This window comes from Corapipo altera, unplaced genomic scaffold (genome assembly GCF_003945725.1).
Source record: "Corapipo altera isolate COAL_440 unplaced genomic scaffold, ASM394572v1 239, whole genome shotgun sequence".
Taxonomy (NCBI): domain Eukaryota; kingdom Metazoa; phylum Chordata; class Aves; order Passeriformes; family Pipridae; genus Corapipo; species Corapipo altera.
In genome coordinates this window covers 1,075,434-1,094,350 of record NW_020884938.1, presented here as the reverse complement: position 1 = coordinate 1,094,350, position 18,917 = coordinate 1,075,434, and the positions used below count along the sequence as shown (strand labels likewise).

At 43.7% G+C, this 18,917-nt stretch overlaps 1 protein-coding gene across 2 annotated transcripts in view; it reads right to left on the bottom strand.

Moving 5' to 3' along the window:
• Window positions 1-428: 428 nt before the first annotated feature.
• Window positions 429-18,917, bottom strand: part of PHF21B (PHD finger protein 21B) — a 146,285-nt gene continuing 127,796 nt past the window's right edge. For both annotated transcript variants that reach the window (XM_027660833.1, XM_027660834.1), the window contains 7 exons: window positions 14,337-14,413; window positions 11,678-11,732; window positions 8,130-8,152; window positions 6,643-6,801; window positions 5,861-5,936; window positions 4,964-5,067; window positions 429-2,712 (listed from right to left, as the gene is read on the bottom strand). In XM_027660833.1, the coding sequence (XP_027516634.1) occupies window positions 2,488-2,712; window positions 4,964-5,067; window positions 5,861-5,936; window positions 6,643-6,801; window positions 8,130-8,152; window positions 11,678-11,732; window positions 14,337-14,413 (719 nt within the window). In that variant the 3' untranslated portion in view covers window positions 429-2,487. The remainder of the gene's footprint in view (window positions 2,713-4,963; window positions 5,068-5,860; window positions 5,937-6,642; window positions 6,802-8,129; window positions 8,153-11,677; window positions 11,733-14,336; window positions 14,414-18,917) is intronic.

The window sequence follows — 18,917 nt, the reverse complement described above, 5'->3', positions numbered from 1 at the left end:
TCACACGGCCAGGAAACAGCCGGCTCCTGCGAGAGCCCTCTAATCCTTTACTGCAGTTAGAGGTGATTTATAAATGACTTTACAAAATGGGGCCACCACACACTTTGAAGAGCACCTGGAAGTGCAGGTCTGAAACCAAAGGCCAGGGGTCTGCCAGCAGATCTGCAGTTATTCCAACAGGTGGGAAGCCAAGCAAGGGACTGGACAGGGTGCCCTGCCTGGGAGACACCATGGTCTCAAGGAAGAGATCACTTTCCCAGAAGAAGGAAAGCAGAAATTACTGTAATTATTCTGGCACTGTTTAAATATGAAAATTGAAGAGCGTGGTGGAGAAATCAACACAAGTTTCTTCCCCCCCTCAGCCAGAGTGTGGCCAATACCACACTCTGTGTTCCCTCAGAGCCAATACCACCATGACAACACTGCCATTAAATTGTCAGTCAAGTTTAATGCATCATAAAGAAGTAAAACTACATTGGCATATTTAAGACAAACACTTTTTTTTCCTATGCACACTATCCACTGGACAGTCCCCTTTTCAAAATAACTACTTTTAACAGTCCAAGACAGTTCTTCAGAAATTCTTCACATATTCAACCTTCCACGCTTTTCCTTTTTTTTTTTTTTAAAATTCATCTGAGAAGGAAAAAGAAAACTCATTAAACCTGAAAACATTTACATTGCAAGCCACGTCAGAATGCATAATTGGCGTACAATAACCAATGTATAACAATTGTGGTTTTTTTTTTACTTAGTTCACTTTGTTCATCAATAAAAGAATATAAAAACTTTGTTCAACCGAGTGTTGTGTATTAAAATAGATTTGTATAGTACTGCACAGTTTCTCCCGGAGTTGTGAAAATGGTTGAAGGGACCACGTGCTGCCTGGTGATGGGCGACAGAAAAAAAGCCAGTCCCTCGTGTGGTTTTTTTTTTATTTTTTTTTTAATTAAAAACAGCGAGGACAACAGCAACAACAAAAAAAGAAGGTATTCGGCACCGTGTGATATGTTGATGTGAGAGACCAGCCTCCTGTAGTGCTCTGGTGGCTTTCCTTAAGTACCTGTTGTGCTGATTGATGGAGACCTCAGAGAGGGCAGGGACGGGGCACCCGGGGGGTGCTCTGGGAAAACCGGGGTGCCCATCACTCCCTTCCCAGGCAGCCACAGGAAGGGGGGCCCTGGCCTGGGGGGCCAGGAGGGCCCTTGCAGAATCAGGAAGACTATCTAGTGAAACCAGCAGGTGCACTGGGGTTTCCTCAGGCTAACGCTAAACGCTCCCCAGATATGCTAAAATCCAACAAAACATTAATAAAGAATCAAGTTTCCAAAAAAAAAAAAACCCCACCCCTTTCAATTTTCCACACCCTGTCCCTCCCCCAGAACTCTTGATATTATCCAGTTCCAGAAACAACCCCTTGAGGCAGTTTTTTTTTTTCTTTTCCTGTACCATTTCAGCAGATATTTCTACAAGCAAAAAAAAAAAATCACGCTACGTATTTTTAACAATAAAAATGCAGTACAAAAATGTAAAGTTATCTTTTTGGCATATTATCTGTACTGTCAAGAAACAAAATCCAGAATAATTATTTGCTTTTTTTTTTCCTTTAAAAAAAAAAAAAAACCAAAATTAAAAAAAAAAAAAAAAAAAAAAAGAAAACCCCAAAATAACCTCTTTAAAAAATGAAACCCAACCTGCCAAAGATATCCACTATCATGGTTTATGCTAAATCTTGCACAAAAACTCCATGAGAAAAATACACTGATAGCAAAATAAGTAAAAAGGACCTGCAAAAAAGTAAGGAGTTTTACAGTCATACTTCTTTAAATACTTCGGAACGCATATACAGAAGCATCAGCATGAAAATACTTCAATATTTTACTAGAAACGCTAACTTCATACAGTTTCTTTATTTAAATATCTGCAATTCTCAACTCTAATAATACTGAAAAAAAGGATCTTTTTGTTTCGAAGGCTCTGTGAGTGTCCATGACGGCCCCGAACCCACGGGGCCAACTTTGTTCCTCTGAAAACAATCCGTGTCAAGTCCTAAGTAGTTCAGTTCCCGGTTACCTCGGGGATCCCAATTCCCCTCCCACACACAGCTTTCAGCCCCACTACTTCCCCACTACCTCACTAACTCTTTGCATTGACAACTCCCCCCTCAAAGCAGGACAGAGAGCCTGCCTGCCCCCCACTATCCCTCTCCCCACCGGCCGCGCTCCTCCCGCTCATCCTCGGGCGCGAAGACAATTTAAGGCCAACAGAACAAAACAAAATCTCATCAGCACGGAAGGTCCTGGCAGACACAAAACCCCGCAGCACGACCCGCTCCGTGGGGAACCCGCTGCCACAGCCACCTGCAAACTGGGCTGGCTGGTGTGCAAGCCTCTGCCCAAACCCAGAGCGCTCCTCCCCTCCCGCGGTCCAGTGTGATCTCTGCTCCGCTCACGTGCAGAAAGTTCCCGCTGCCCTGGGCCCGCGCTGTCAGTTGTTGCCCTGCGATGGCTGCAGGGCTTTGTGCATGGCAGCGGGGCCAGGGGAGGGCTTGATCCAGGGCACCGACAGCAGGGAGGAGGTGGTGGTGGTCGTCATGGTAACCTGAATCATCTGCTCGCTTTGTATCAGTCTAATGAGGGTTTTGAGACGTTCCAGTGATGACTGAGTCCCTTTCTGCTGGGCCAACAGGCTGGTTTTTAGCTCTAAGCATTTCTGTCAAATGAAGAGAAGGAAAGGCTGAGAGCACATTCAAATTGGTGTCAAACATCTCCACCAAACATCCTTTTGTGCCTTGAGTGCACGTCCTGCTCAAATGAAGCATATTCTCCTTTGGGGATAGCAAACCCCCAGCTTAACAAATGGAGTAATCACCAGTGCTGCACACACTGCAGCAGCTGTCTGAGGGAACAGTATTCTTCCCGGTCCAAATGCATTTAGAGGACATTTCCAAGCTCATCCCGTGGACAGCCTGGCACAAGCACCTTCTGCACTCACTGCACAGGGATGGCTGCCATGGGAGTGCAATAGCTGTGCTACTGGAAAGTACCAAAGGCACCAGTGAGGTCTCTCAGCCTCACCAAAAGGCACTGAGGGGTAAAACTCACCACGATGCGTTTTGTACGTGCCACACACTTCAGGGAGTGAGTACTGTGAAGATGCACTGATCTCACTAAAAGTTAATATTTTTCTCACTGGATGTTGATATTTTTGTGGCAGAAAACTTTGCTGTGAGACACAGCTGTTACACCAGTGCAGTCACCCCTTGTGGGGTGGACAAACCACATCCTGTGACCACCAGGAATGTCCCATACAAACCTCCATGCAAATGGGCACGAGAGCAGAGGCCAAACAAAGGCATCCCAAATCTCCTGCTTCTCCAAGAAGAGATAAGGAGAATCACCAATTCCTCTTTCCCTCCCCAACCACAGACTGCTGCAGCCAACATCCCATTCTTCTGCGAGGGACCAGGTGAGAGACCCAAACCCTGAGCCTGTCTGCTGCATGGAAGGGGCCAGTGGCCTCTGCTATCTGAAACCTCCTGTTTTCTTTCTCCCAGTGGGCCCAGGGGTCTGACAAAACTGGTTACTCGTCTGCAGACTGCTCCTGTTTGGCCGTGGTCCAGACTGCCCAGGGCAGGGATTCTCCAGTCCTGGGGAACTGGGAAATGCTCACTTGAGAGTCAACTTGTTTGGAGAGCAGCTGTGTGGAGCTGCTCAGAGTTGGTTTAGAGAGATGAAATCTCAGGTGAAGGATAAAGCATGTTCTGATTTCACCAAATAACACCATTGCACCTGTGGTGTGTATGAGAGGGTTCTTTTTTAACATAAATCTCTGTTAAAATGTCAGAATGAAATTGCTCTGTGCTGAAACACCTTTAAGTGCTTTTCCCTTTCAAGTGGATACCTTTCCAGTAAATTTAATCATTGGCTGATATTACCATTTAAATAAAATAGTGCTGCCCACTGAAAGAACCCCATTCTGCTTAGGTAGAAATCTTACTGATTTAGACACACACCTGAGAACTGACTCCTTTTCTTTTTCCAAACTCCTCATCCCACTGACCTCTCCTACCCACTTCATACACATGTGTGTTTCCATTAGTGCTCATGGTGCCTGTACACACTTACAGGGAATATTCCCCACTGTGATGTCTTTTAATAAGTTATTGCTTTTCCTTCCACTCTGTTTTAAATGTGATAAATATTTTAACATGCCCCCTCTGGATAACTGCACTGGTAAAACAAGCAGTGACCTGTTACTCCTGCAGCTGCCACTTTGATTTTTCCAGGGTAAGGAAGTGTCAAATATTTATTGAGACTGCCACTAAACTAAGAGTGAAGTAGCCCCAAATCAGTTCCTTCAGCCATGAAGAACAGGAAATATGGCTTTGAATTCAGCCCTTTTAGCTAGACAGTGGTCCTCATAGCACAATATACGTGGGAGACACCTCAAACCAACGTTTAGCTTTGAAATTAGTTTGAATGATGAAAATTATTGAACCCATTTCCAGTCATGGAGAGGTGTTACAACATTCAGCTCCCGAGACAAATAAAGATGGTTATTTCTGCTTCACCTAAAGAGTTTTGAGCTAATGGACAAACAGCTACCCCTGGAGGAGATGCTTGTGGCTAAACTTTTCCCCTGGAGAATGGAAGTGCCTAGAAGTCACAGAGCTATCTATGGCATTACAAGGAAGGCAGCCCCTGCTATTTGGGGGTTTTTTTGAGTGTGTGTTTGCCACAGGAACTCAAGTGATTTCTCCTCCTCAGCCTGCCAGAGCAGTTGGGTTTTGTGCCTAAAGGAAATCCACATGTATTTCCTCTGAGAGAAACACACTCACACTTGAAACTCTGCAGCTTGGGAGCAAAAATCATTTTCTAGCCACAAACCACCACTTTTTCAGGCACAAATGCTTTATAAACATCTCAGCAGGAGACTCTGTGTCCCCAGTCAGGTGTCCTACCTTCACTGCATTGTTGAGAAGTCGATCTTTTTCTTCTAACTGCCTGTGCTCACTCTTCAGCTCACTGCTTCTCTTTAATAACTTTCGCTTCTCTTCTTCTTTGACTGCAGAACAATCAGATTAAGGATGCAGAGGGTAAGGAAAGGACAGACAGCAGGGCTGTGCAGCTGTGCCCATGGCTAGTGCACAGGACAACCCAAAAGCTCCAGTCCATCTTTGAGATTAATTAAAATTCATCCTTAGACCACGTGTCTCCCAGAAAGATGCGGATGGTGTTTAAGAACAGGTCAGCCACCTGTAATGGCAGTGGTTTGTGACCCTGCTGAAAAGCACAATTAAAACAGTGCCAAAGCTCCACAAAGCTCCTTAGAATATGATCTAATGCCCCAAACAGCCCATTGTGAGAGTGCAACAGGGAACTGAAAGAGTAATGATCAATGCAGAGGTGTCACACAGCATATGAGACTAATGACTGCCAGACCCAACAGTACTGAAACAATTGGAAGCTGGTGTTGCTGCAGTGCCTGAGACATTGTGCTACATACCCAGTTACATGGCTCTGCTTAGCCTGACTGTGCCTCTCTGCCTCCCACACTATGATTCTGCCTCAAAACCCCATTTTCAGCCCTGTTCTCAGGAAGGCACCACTTTGATGACAGTCTCCCCCAGAGAGCGAAGATCCTGACAGTTCCATCTCAGCTTCCTTTCAGAGGGGAGATGGCAAGGAGCAGATCAAGAGGAAGGGGAGAGAAAGTGGCTTTCTGTTCCCAGCCCCTTATGGCCCTTTGCTTACTGCCACCATCAGACCTGGCAGCGATGCAGCACTACTTTAATATTACTGCTGAGAGGGACTCAAATGGCAGGGAATCCTTTGTCAGTATCTGCATTAATCCCTACCTGTTTTATGAGTAACATAGGAGTGAACAATAGCCAGAGTTCCAGTCCATGGCACGTTGTCATCTTTCTTTAACACCTGTAAGCCCAGGAAACAGTAAAAATTTAGTACTCCACAAAGACATACATTAACATTTTTCTTCCTCCAGCCTTGCAGCTCTGCAGGACCAGATCTTGGCTCCTTGTCTCAGAACATGACAGTGATCTCAAAGCTGAACATAAAGAACTCTGAGGCACAGAATCTACACTTTAGTGACACTTGAGTGTTTTAGTAATTGTTTTCTTGCTTGTGCAATCAGCATTATTCACAGCAACGAGACAGACCAGCACTTCTACCATGACTGTGATCGACAGCCGTGTGTAAGTAACATGATTTAAAGAAAAGGAAGTGTTCTCCTTACAGCCTTCAGACCCACTGGTAAACTCCTGACACTGCCTCCCTCCTCTCCAAGGTTTACAGTCCTTGTCAGGCAACGCTGGTGACGTTATAGTAAACGAAAAATTGTAAAGCCAAAGGAATCGAAGGGACATTTTAAAAGGACAATTCTTAGCAGATGTGATTACAGGCAAACTTAGTTTAGGCAAACTTAGTTTAGGCAAACTAAGTCTAGGAGAATGAAAATACCAGAAATAAATACTTCAAGCTGTACTAAAAGCCTCTCAGTACTTCTGTAGCTAATGCAGTCCCCTAAGCTGGGACCATGGGTTAGATCAGTTTAGTGGTTCACAAACTGGAGGTTTGTCCCATTTTCCCTCCTTGGCATGCCACACTCCATGTATCTCACCTTCTGTTGGCACTTTGGGCAGACCCAGACCCCCTTGGGGGCAGTTTTGAGGGGTGGGTCCAAGCAGTTGAGGTGATATGCTCTGGGACATGTGCCACAGGGCTGCAAGTTAACTCCACGCTTGCAAGCAGTGCAGTGCTCATCGTGGTGGATCTCACTCTGCAAGAGAAGAAGGGTGGCTTGGGTGAGCTCAGCCCTTGAGAATTTCTCTCTGCACAGCACCCCAAGCCTCTACTGCAGCAGGCAGGCCCCTTCAAACACAGAATCTAATCGTCAAAGGGACCCTGACCTCTGCAGGAGAGAGAAAATAATGTATGACAACAACAAACACAAACAAACAAACGAAAGAGCCAGAAACAAGTTCCATAAATTGAAAGAGAAACATAAAACCCAACTAATCAATCACAGGAGGGGAGCTGACTAATGTAGCCAGCTTGTGACACGGGAGTTATTGCACTTCTCTTTTGCCAGTGTGTCGCTCCAACACGAGTATCTCTGTATCTCTCTTCTGAAGCACGGGACAAAGTTAACCTGGGGATCACTTGTCCTTCGCCTCCAAAGCAGAAGGGAACAAGCAAGAAAAGGGTTCTTGTCTTGGGGAAAAGGCACAGTTCCATGTGTCATGCCCACTGCCTCCAAGAGCAGCTGGGGAGAGCACAGCTTTGGGTTCCGTACCCTCCTCCTGAACTCCTCCGGAGGCCTCCTCTCTTCTCCCTGGCACTAATTGTTCTCTGCTCACACTTGCTCTGACAACCTTTCTCCAACAAGACTGATTAGTGCTTTGTCTGAAGCAATACATAAAGTGAACTAAGACTCATCAACAAAGTTACAGTGTCATGTAGTAAATTGCTATGCTAATCTGGTGGCAACGTTAATTACTCTTTGTATAATTAAGTGCATTTTAATAAAGGAGATACTGATTTTGAAACTCTCATGTCTTTTCAAGCATTATAAAAACCCCTAAATTTCCTACTGGTTTGCCAGGAAGGAGAATAATCATTTTATATGTTTGTTAATTCCAAAAGCATATTTTCATTTTTAGGAATATTAATTATGTTTCATGATGGGTTTAGTCAGGCTTACATCTTAAATTCTAGCTCAGCCCTGTCAAAAAAAAAAAAAAAATCACTCTCCAAAATACTACTCTTTAAAAACTCCAAAAATCTTAATTTTAACCTCCAGGTAAAGAGATTTGATCTATAGAAAGTAGAACAGTTACTCATTTTTCTTAAAATTTTCATTAAACCCACAAATCTGGGCTAGCAATTTCTCAGTGAGTGGCTTCTACAAAAGGATTAAACTCAAGCCTTGCATATGAAAGAGTTCACCTCTGAAATTCTAGCTTAGGGGATCAAAGATTTAGTTAAGTTGGACACGAGAATACCGAAATTTGGTACCTTGGTAGCGCCTACAATAATCAGAAGCAAGCACTGAATTACACAGTGATGAGGAAGACACTGCTAATACACAAACTTGACTGCACATACCTTCCAGAATGGATCCTCATTTGCTAGCATATAAAAGAAGGGCAGAGAACAGATTAGTGGCAAATACATTGCTGGAGTGACTGCTGGTTCTCAGCTAGGGGAGCAATTTTAGTCAGGCTGTGACACAGGAGACCAAGACATTGCCAAAACTAACATGGGCAGGAAAGAACGCAACAGCAAGCAGTGGAATTAGCATTGGGGATTTAAAACTGTGCATTGCAGGAATCTCACGTCCAGAGGTTCTGGTGCTGAAGAGTCACAGTCTGACGAGCACATCATTGTATTTCAAATTTTCAGACATTTTCACCCAGAGCTCTTCTCCACAGTAGTCAAAAAGTGTTCCTTAGGGACCTGAGCCTGCTGGGGGATGAGCAGTGTGGCCCTGAACCAGCAAGGCACTTAACCTGAGTATGAAATGGGTGCCTCTCACTTACCATTAAACACATGTTTACGTGGTCAGCTGATTCATGGCCGAAATGGTCCAAAACTGGGGGGTGAGCCTGATGGTATCATCAGCTCTTCCTCATCAAAATACTCCCCCCCAAAAGGCCAGTGACCTTTTGATGAACTGAGTCTGTAGTGATTGCACTCACAGCCTGATAAGAGCACCAACCATCAGAGCCCACTGCCAACCAGGCCAAGCCTTTCATAAAAAAAATATTGGTGGGATTCATCACACTTTGGTCCAAACATAAAAAAAAAAGCTGGAATGTGTGAACAGCTTTGTGGAAATCGCACAGCAGGTTGTGATTTTTGCCACTAAATTCACAGAATCATGGATTCACAGAATATCCTGAGCTGTTAGGATCATCCAGTCCAACCTCTGGCCCTGCACAGGACACCCCAACAATCCCACCCTGTCCCTGGGAACGTTGTCCAAACCCTCCCTGAGCTCTGGCAGCCTTGGTGCTGTGCCCACTGCCCTGGGGAGCCTGGTCAGTGCCAACCACCCTCTGGGGGAAGAACCTTTTCCTGAGATCCAACCTGACCCTGCCCTGACACAGCTCCAGCCATTCCCTGGGTCCCTGCACAAGGCTGGTGCACACTGTCCCAGTGACAAACACCTGATGGAGAGGCCTTTCTTTGAACTAAAGGGAAGAAACCAAACTGATATTTCCCTCCTTCTGTCCTTCTTCAGCTCCCTCCCCAATCCCAATGGGAATACGGCTGCCCCAGTGTGATCCCTCATACCTGGGAGGCATCTTCATGTTTATGTTTAACAGCCTTTGATAGATTTTTTGGTTTTTTCTTCCATAAATCTCTCTACTTTCCCCAAGAATTGTAGAATACTTTGGCAAAGAGTTCTATAAACAATCAGAGACCAATAAAATCTGTAGATGTCACTTCATATCCACAAATACACACACAGAGGGCCACCACGATATGACACCACGATTACTCGGGGGATATAAATGTTATTCAGATAAACAGGGGCTTGATAATTGAAGAGTCTTTCCTGCAAATGATACATGTCAGGGGACACGACCTCATTTCAGGTAAGACGTTTTCAGACAAATGAATCCTGATTAATTGACATTTTGATCAAAATTTACAAGAATTGTTCCTCCTTCTGCGTTTCCAGAAATGACAGTTGTTTCCTGGACGTCATGGGGATTTTTTCCTAGTTTGTTTATCTGTCTTTCCAGCTCACTTTTGCTACAAAGTTTTAAACTTTTTACAATACATCCACTTCTGCCTTCGAGTTGATGAAAAATTAAACAGAAGGCAATATTTTTAAAGAAGAAGCAGTTTATAAGAGAAGGGGCAGCCATCTCTGCACTGAAGGTGGAGAACTGTCAGGGACAGCATCTGCCTGCAGTTCAGAGCTTGCACAGCATCCAGTGTGGTGCATATGGCTAAAAACACCCTGCAGACATGGGGGATTCTGCTATAAAAAGTGCAGCTTAAAACTCTCAGAATATGCAGAATGCCAGCAGAGATTCTGCATCCTGGAAAAAACCAAAGATACAGGACTACAAAGAGGAATTAACAATTAAGGAGAGAGAGTGCTGATTTCCAGGCAGCTCTGAGACAGCTGCATCACTGGAGCTCTGACTCTTGTCTACTTCCTTGCAAATAAAATGGGAATCATGTGGTGGAAAGAAGGTCAGAGATTTCAACCCCCAACTAAAATAAAACCCACCCAGGGGCTCCAGCACGGCTTGCCAACATCACCATCCTCTCCTGGCTTTTCCCATGTGTTTACATGGGTAAAGCAAGCGCTATGATAAGACAAATAATAAATTACAATTTTAATTTTGAAGATAAAACTAAGCCAGGAATAATGTTCTTTCCGGTGGGGCTCACACGAGCCTGGGCTCCTGCTAAGAGGGATGTCATCAGAGCTGTTTACTGTGCAATAACCTCTCCTGTCCTCTGAGACCCCACACATTAGAGGCATATGGTAAGTAGGGCAAGTGCCTGCATCTGGCAGGGGAAGTTTTGAAGGGAGGGAGAAGCTCTGCTGCATTTCAGCCAGGGCTCCTGTGGTGCAGGAATTCAAGGCAGGGCCACAGAGGTGAACCACAAGCACTAAACGTGACACCTGACAGGGGTGTCAAGCAAAACACTGAAAAACTGCCAAAACTTCACGTCTTAATTGTAATTACCCCTGTAAATGCTCCTAATACTGAAATAATATTTCACTTAGAAAAACATCTGCCTTCCCTTCCCTCCAATGCAGCACAGTAGAGTGAGTTATAAAGGCAAAACAAGGGCAAGGGCAGAATCACATTTCTTTACTGGCTTCCTCTCCTCCACTGAAATGCAACTCAGGCTTCTTTTTGTTTCCTTAAAGTACTACATGGCCTTGTCTGAAGAGTTAAACTGTACCCAATGTTCTCTGTGTTTCATCTCCCAACTCTTTGCCTCCTCTGCGCTGCACGTTTTTCCTGGGATGGGCTTCTTCCCACAACCTCAGCAGCAGCATCCCCAAATGGCTCCCCTGAGTTGTTAATTCTCGAGGCTTCTACAGTGACATTTTCAGAATCTGAAGTTCTTATAAATGCAAGATTGGAAGGATTCTTCAAGGTCATCAAATCTAGATTTACCAGCTCCAGCTCTTGGAATCAGAAAAAACACAGGGTTTTCTGTCACTGTTTTTAAAGCAAAAGATATGGGAAATTTCTAGCCCTTGAGGGTGGACAGCAGTTCCTTAAAGCTGGTGAAAAGAGGCAAATGAAAAGCCCAAAATAGTAATTATTTTTTACACCCCAATTTTTCAAGATATATTTTTAAGGACTTGGCGTTGGCAACACTGCCTTCTTCAATCAGTTCTCTCACTGTGTGGTGCTTACAACACCAGAGATCAGATTTTCCTCTGATTGCAGAGACTTTGGATCCATTTCTACACGACTGTGACCTTCAGCCTTATCCTTCTATTGTTTCTGCAGGAAAACCATCTATTTTCTGTCCACACTAAAAAGTGCAGGGACCTTACACAAAAAGTAATGCCCTCTGGTATCCTGGCAGTAACTCAGATGAAACCCTACTAATAAATATTTAACATGTCATTAAAATAGCAGTATATCCATTTAAAATGTGCTTACCTCTTGTGGAGAGGAACAAGGGGTTATTCAAATAATTCGACGCGAGGCGTTTCCGCTACAGGGGGAGAGAAACCAACCACAGTGTCACTGCAAAGGGCTCTCCTTGTCCCTCACATTTCACATTAACCATCTCCACGGGCTTCCCTCACACCCAGCCAGCTCTCCAAAAGCTACTTGGGTTGGCCAAGGAGACAGTCAGACAAACAGCTGCACGATTCACCTTCCCAGCAAGTTCTTCACGGATGTGCATTAAATGAGAAATGCGAATTGCAAATGTTATTCATGTGGTTTCAGGATATCCATAAGGGGGAAAACGGTGTAATAAACTGTTGCTGTGACATGACATCTTTATCTGAATACATTGAAATGGTGATGGACTTCCCACCTGCAGGAAAATTGTCTTTACCTTTGTGACACCCGCCTGCAGTTCAGGGGAACAAGACTGAGTTTGCAAGCAGTGTTTGTAAGCAAAACATTTCCCTTTCAGAAGTGAAATGTGCACGACCTCGAGGAGCTGACAGTGACTTCAACTTGCTGAGGTCACCAAAGTTACAAACACAGGCCACTGCAAACCTGGCTGAGATGTTTAACCCATCAGATGGCACGAGCTGCTGCTCTAGAGCAAACCAGCCTTCATCAACAGTCTGTACAAGCCCTGATTGTCTCTCTGAGCCATCCAATACTTGTGCAGCAGGACTGGGAACAGCACCACTTCCCTCCATTAGATGTTGTTAGATTCTGCTTGGGGGAAAATTAGAGGGGTTTTGCTAATAAATGATTTATTCTGAAGTGAGTGAACGGTTCTCTTCTACACGGGTGCCTGCCAGTCTGTTAAATGAATTTTGAATAGATGTTTCTTTCTCAAAAAAAATTAACAAGCCTGAAACTTTACCCTTTCCTATGGAAAAATAAAAAAAGGCTAATGAGGGTAGGGAAATAAAATGGTATCTCATTTTTTTTTAGGAACAAAGCTTTGAAAAGAAGAAACACAACATTCAAGTGAAGACATAAGAGCATGATCCCATTTTTGCAAGCAAGGAAGTCAGCACCAGTGCAGATGCTGAGCTCCTGCCGTTCTGAGGGGTGTTGGCAAATAAAAAGTCTAATTTATATGCAATCCCAATTTAAACAAGCATGAATTAAAGATCATTCAGAAGACTAAATTAAACTGCGCCCAAATGCCTGGAATGCCACAAATACCTCAACTCACTGATTAGCAAATCAATCTGAGCAGCTAATTGATCAGAGAAAAACCATCTGCCTCCATTGTACTGGGATGGCATTCCCCATGGTCAGTCCTTAATGACAGCTCCTAATGAGGACACAGCTGATCAGCCACAGGACTCCTCCACAGACACTCCTTCCTCCACTCCATCCCTCACTTCAGGACATGCTTTTGAGAGCAGATACCATGAGAAGTATGAACCAGGGGTGCAGCAGACCTGATCCATCTTCTCTTCCACCTCTGCCCCAAGATAACTGAGTTTCCCACAAACACCCATTTGCAGCCACGAAACTCTGCTGCAAGTATTTTCAAAATTTTATCAGGACAAAAAGGTCTAAGGCACTTCAAATTTAATGCCAGCAAGGCTGAGTTCCTACTGTGTTAAATACTGGGTGTGTGGACATCAGTATTGGCACTGAAGAGTTGCGTTCTGAAGAATTCAAGTGCTGCTCTGGAGTATAAAAATCTGCAATACTTTCCAAAAAAGTGACTAAGTAGCTTGACTACAGAGGTGGGTTTCTTCTTGGCCTCATCTGTCTGCTGTCTGCCAACAAATCCAGAAATCTGAACTGTTGGCAAACCAAAAACACTGCATGGCTTGTACCTAAACAAAGAAAAATCACTTTCTTTAGGCTTTAAGAACTCAGAACACAGAGAAATTCTGCTTAAATGGAGAGCTGGCTGCAACTGAGTTTCATTTGAGTAGGAAGTTCAAACAGCAACCCCAAACTGTGCTGAAATTTTAAGGGTGAAATTTTAATTAGCTGAATAAATGTATATAAGTCAGTTCAGAAACAAAGAAAAATTTCAGAAAAAGTTAAGCCTATTTGTATGCTGCTTTTACACCAGGTTTGCAATCCAATATTATGCAGGACCAAATTCTAATAAATGTAACAGTGTAAGTGTAACAGACAACAGATATTATCCAGAGCATTTTTATTTTTAATTATGCATTGTTATATTTATTATGCAGGCTTCTAAACCCCCTGCAGAGCACACTGATTCTTAAACCAACACATCCCTTTTATGAATGCCACTAATAAAAAAAAGTGAAGTTCTGCATTTATTATTTGGCACATAGGAAAAGAGAAATAGCAATGCAAGTTTGAACATAATGCAGCACTTCTGTTCTTCAGTTCTGACCTAAAGGGACTGCCTGTGTGGGTGAAAGAGTAATCAGGTCCCACATTAATTTAGTCCTTTTGGCCTTTATTAAAACTAAGATGAATTCTAGTTTGAAGCAAGTGATGTTGTTGGGGTGAAAACCTGTTGCTTAGCTACTGAGATGAGATCTTTTCTTTCTTTTCCACATCAGTAAGTCTTTACAAGTAACTGCGTGGTTCAGCATTCATATATATTTTTGTAATAAGAAGCACTTAGACCTTTTACTGACATGAAATAGAACTGTGGCAAAAAAAGTGAATGATAAAGTACCTCTGTTTCCAAGAGTCCACTGTAGGCTGGATTGGCTGTGCTTCTTCTCTTTCTTTCCTGACGCTTGCTCTGGATTTCTGTAACCATGGAAAGAAACAGGAATTGTGGATTTCTCATTCATCAGGGGAAAATGCAGATCTAACTTGTTAAGCAAGATGCTCTCACCCTCAACCCCCTGGGCTTTGTGCTCACTTTCGGTTTCTAAAGCATAATTGGGTTGCATCAGCATTGATATTTGCTGCAGTTCAAGGTTTGACATTAATAAGGTTTTCCTTGTGAGATTCAGAACACAGGCATTTTTTATTTTTTCCTTCCTTCGAGGTGGACTTCTGCTGCCCTACAAGATTTTTATTATGATCCCTCCAGACACGTATTCAGCAAGCATCATCAGAGAGCTGTCAAAGTACTCTGGATGTCTGCTATTAACAAAAAGGAAGCGTTTAAAGCAATTTAGCCTTGTAATTCCCATCATATGAAAGCAGAGAGATCCTTTTTTAATTCAATTTACATTGCTTTTCCTCTGTGGAGGTTGGAGGAAGCATGGCTGGAATGGCATGGCTAGATTCAGTTCTAACTAGAGTGTGACGATTTGTCCACCCAAAACCACACAACTTTATAACCCTGAGCCTGCAAATTGTTATGGGCTGTGCATGTATCTGTGCCACTGCAAACAGCAGCACAACGATGGGCTCTTTGGGCTGCAGCCCTGGTCAGAGAAGGGTGAGACACAGGGGAACTCCCTTCTAGAAAATGGTAACACCTCTCCAGGGCAGCACGTGCTGAGGACAGCATTCAGCAACCATCAGCCACGTGCATTCCTCTGTAAACACACACAGAAAGAGGGAGCAGATTACTCAACCACAGAAACCTGCAGGTTTAGTGCTATTTTTATCTGAGCTGAGATTCCATTTACATCACATGGAATTTCTTTCTCCAGCTCTTGATGTCAGTTCAGACCGGTGAGGTTTATTACAAGCACGTCTTTTAGAGCCCATTATTTTGACAATGAGGAGCAGACATACTTTAGCAAGGAGAGCTCCCCAGCATCCATCCCAAGACTTGAAGTGTGTGCTCTATTCCAAAACGTTTCCTGTGTGAATATTGTATGTTTAGACTCCGTGCTGAGGTGCCAGAGGGATCCTCTTGGTCTAAACGCTCCCACAATGGTGATACCTCTGTTCTGTCTTGCCCTAAGCAAATCTCAGAAGGAGAGGAACTGGCAGCAGCCAGTCCTTCAGCCCAGAGGAACTCAGGACACCCTCTGGTTGTGCAGAAGGCCTGGCATCTTTCCTCAGTGCCTGAGCTAAACAGGTCCATCTCAGAACATCCTCAGCACCGGAAAATGGCCTTTGGGATACGGAGCATGATCTGTAATCCAACAGCAAGGCACAGTCCAGCTTCCAGGGAGGTTATGATCCATGGGAATTGGATTCCCAACACCTAGTTCTGGTTTCCAGGCACCCTTTCCAAATGTTGATCATTTACCACTTTCAGCACTGCTACAGTGAAGGGTATCAGTGTTGTCACTCACGTCTTGGACACTTGGTCACTGCGCGTGAGGACCTTGTCTGGATAACAGTTCTGTCCCACTGCAAAAGTCTTTCCTATGAAATGCTCATCTGTCTATGCTGAAATCTCCATCCTGAAGCTTCCAGACTCTCTGACAGCCTCTGAAGGGAATCAGGCCTCAGTGGCAGCAGGGTGAGTGTCAGACACACATCCACAGGCTGTCAGAGCCACCAGAAGAGAGATGGTTGCTCTTGGTGTCAGCGTTCTTCTAAGGGAAATGCTCTCGAGGCCCAAAGGTAACAGAGAGGTCACAGCAGAGGAACCACGTGCCTTGGTGCTGGAAAAAGCAGAGAGAATGGCCCTCTGCTGACTCTTTGGTCTCAGCAGTGTGAGCTGGAGCTGCGGTTCCTGCAGCTCAGCAGCCCCAGGTACCCACTGAGTGAACCCAGGGCTTGCAGCACCTCAGCACCCCCGTGGTGGTGCAGGGGAACACCTGGAGATGGGGCAGCCCAGGCTTTGTCTTCCAGAAATGGTCACAGGGATACAGCATTGTGACTTTTCACCGGCCCAGAAAAAGAAACAAAGAATTGGAGCCAGCTCTCTGTGCACACAGCTGGGCCAAGAGCCCCCCAAAAGGACTGGGAGGGCTCTGTAGATCTCTGCCCTTCTCAGCCCCAAGTCAAAGACAGAGTCGCTTTGGTACCTGCTCTCACCAAGGCAACAGAAATACCTGGTGGAATCACACACATGGCAGAGACCTGGAATGCAGCTTTGGGAGAGGCACTGCCATGGCACAGAGAGAAAAGCTGGCTGGGGGGAAAGGAACAGCAGTGGGAATAGATGGGAAGAGAGAGAAAGAGAGAGAGGAATGAACTGAAACAGCTCGAGATGTATCACCCTGTGCAGCCATCAGGGAGGGAGAGCACGGTGTCAGCACTTTATTTATGGAAACTGAACAGAAATATCCATGTATTTATGTACATCTAAGAGTGAGTCTGTCAACAAGCACACCTAGACAGAACAAAAGCATACAGAGGTGTGGTATCTTTTGTTACTTGCCACTTCTGCTAAAAACTGTTGTGTAACTTCCAAATAGGATGTAAGAAAGTTAAATTAAAATTTGTTTTACATTTCAGTAACCTAGATGGAAATATTTCAGGTTTTTTTTATTTTGCTGTGGTAAACCAAGATGTGCATTTTCAAAACAACCTGAACTAAAGGTCCTTCTTTTAAAGTTTTGCTTTCTACCTTTTTCTTTTTAGCACAATGGTAATGCTAAAAGGGGTTCTAATAGCCTAGAGAAAGAGATTCAACATATTACAACCATACACTGCATCACAGAATTCAGCTACCTCATTCTTTAGTTTATTAATTTAAAAAACAGAACCCAAGCAGAAAAAAATATTAAACTAGAATACATTTGACAAAGATGAATAAATTTGCAGATAGCTTTATGTTAGAGGCCAACCTTCAATGGGCTGCTGCCTTCATCAATAAACACTCTGCGTGGTCATTCCATGAGGCCTGTGATGGCAATTTACCTTCAGGGAAAGCTGCACCTTACAGACTGTCAGTCAGTGGAAGCTGCTGTGTTCATTTACTGGGAAAGGCCTCAAAAGATGCCTCACACTCAGGCTCTGCAGAACAGAGCTCTTTCCCCAGTCAGGGAATGCTCCTCTGGCTGTTAGGCAGATGGAGAAATCCATACACAAGCAGATCACAGCCCTTCTCCACGGCATTAATGAATAAGAGGAAGAAAAGCAGTAGCACTGCGAGTTAATGATACTGAGTGAATAAGCTTTTAATGACCCAATCTTGATAGAGTTTAATTCCAAAAATGTGAAACTGAGAAATGCATTAGGAGTATTAAAATAAACTGAACTGTGTAATGACCTCTTCTTCCTGATAAATAGCGACGGCTGATAACCGTAAACATGACATAGCACTAAAATAATAACCTTTAGCATGTGAAAGCTATAAGGGCATCTCTGACAGTCATAATCACCAATTCTCATGAAGAAATACCCTTTCCATAGCAAATAGCTCTTTGTTGGAGCCATTTATTTAATGCTAGTAGGAATATAAAAAGTGAATTTGTCTGCAGGAATTGATTCTGCGGGATCAGTGTTGCAGCAGTTTGGTTCAAAATGTGCATGTCCACACTTAGTGTAGAACAAACAGAGCAGAGCAGTACTTGGCATTTTGAAAATAAGCATTAAATTCACACAAACAGTTTATTAGTTCCAATAAAATCAAAGGGTAAAGAATTATTCAAAATGAAGTCCTCTCTGTTGTAAGCATAATTTGCACTTCAGCATAATTTCAAATGTTGTCCTATTTTCCTTAGACAAAGGAAACATGAACCAGTCGTCATTTGCACTTTTTGGATTATAAATCTTCTCCCAAAATTGCTGCAGCTTTTTGATTTCCATTTCAATCCATTACCATTAAGGGATTAAAAATGCCAATGGCTTAAAGTTTCTTTAAACTGCTTTCAAATTCTCAGTCACTGGGACATTAAATGATTCTCTCAAATGCAGATTTAAAGGGGAAAGACATTGAAAAATGGCAACAAGACCCACAGAAAGCCTGCTGTATATATTAGGGAGACCTTACAATTCAGATGCTATTTTTTCCCTAATTCACAACCTGGCTTAAAACCAAGGAACAGGGAATATTAGTGCAAAGAAATGAAGGTGTAAAATGGGAGGTATCAGCAAGGTCCCTAAGCAGGGGCCTAAAGTAAAGCCCATAAAACTTAGACTGAGTGCACTGGAACTTCCTAAGCATTTTGCTGACTGTGGTCCATGGGATGGGTGGTAAATATCAATTATCATTAAATTTTTTGTGACCAAGAATCACTGTCAGCTGACACAGACACCACCTTTCTCTCCTTACACTGGTGGAATCCCAGCAACTTGTCTGAGCTGAGCATGGAACTAAAACACATCAGGCTGCAGACTTTTCCTTAAAAATAGTTGCATCGTCTCTCTCTATAAGAAATAATCCATTCTGCCAAGAAACCCTTGATTCATCTCACACCACTGGCAAATTTGCTGAACCAACTCTTTT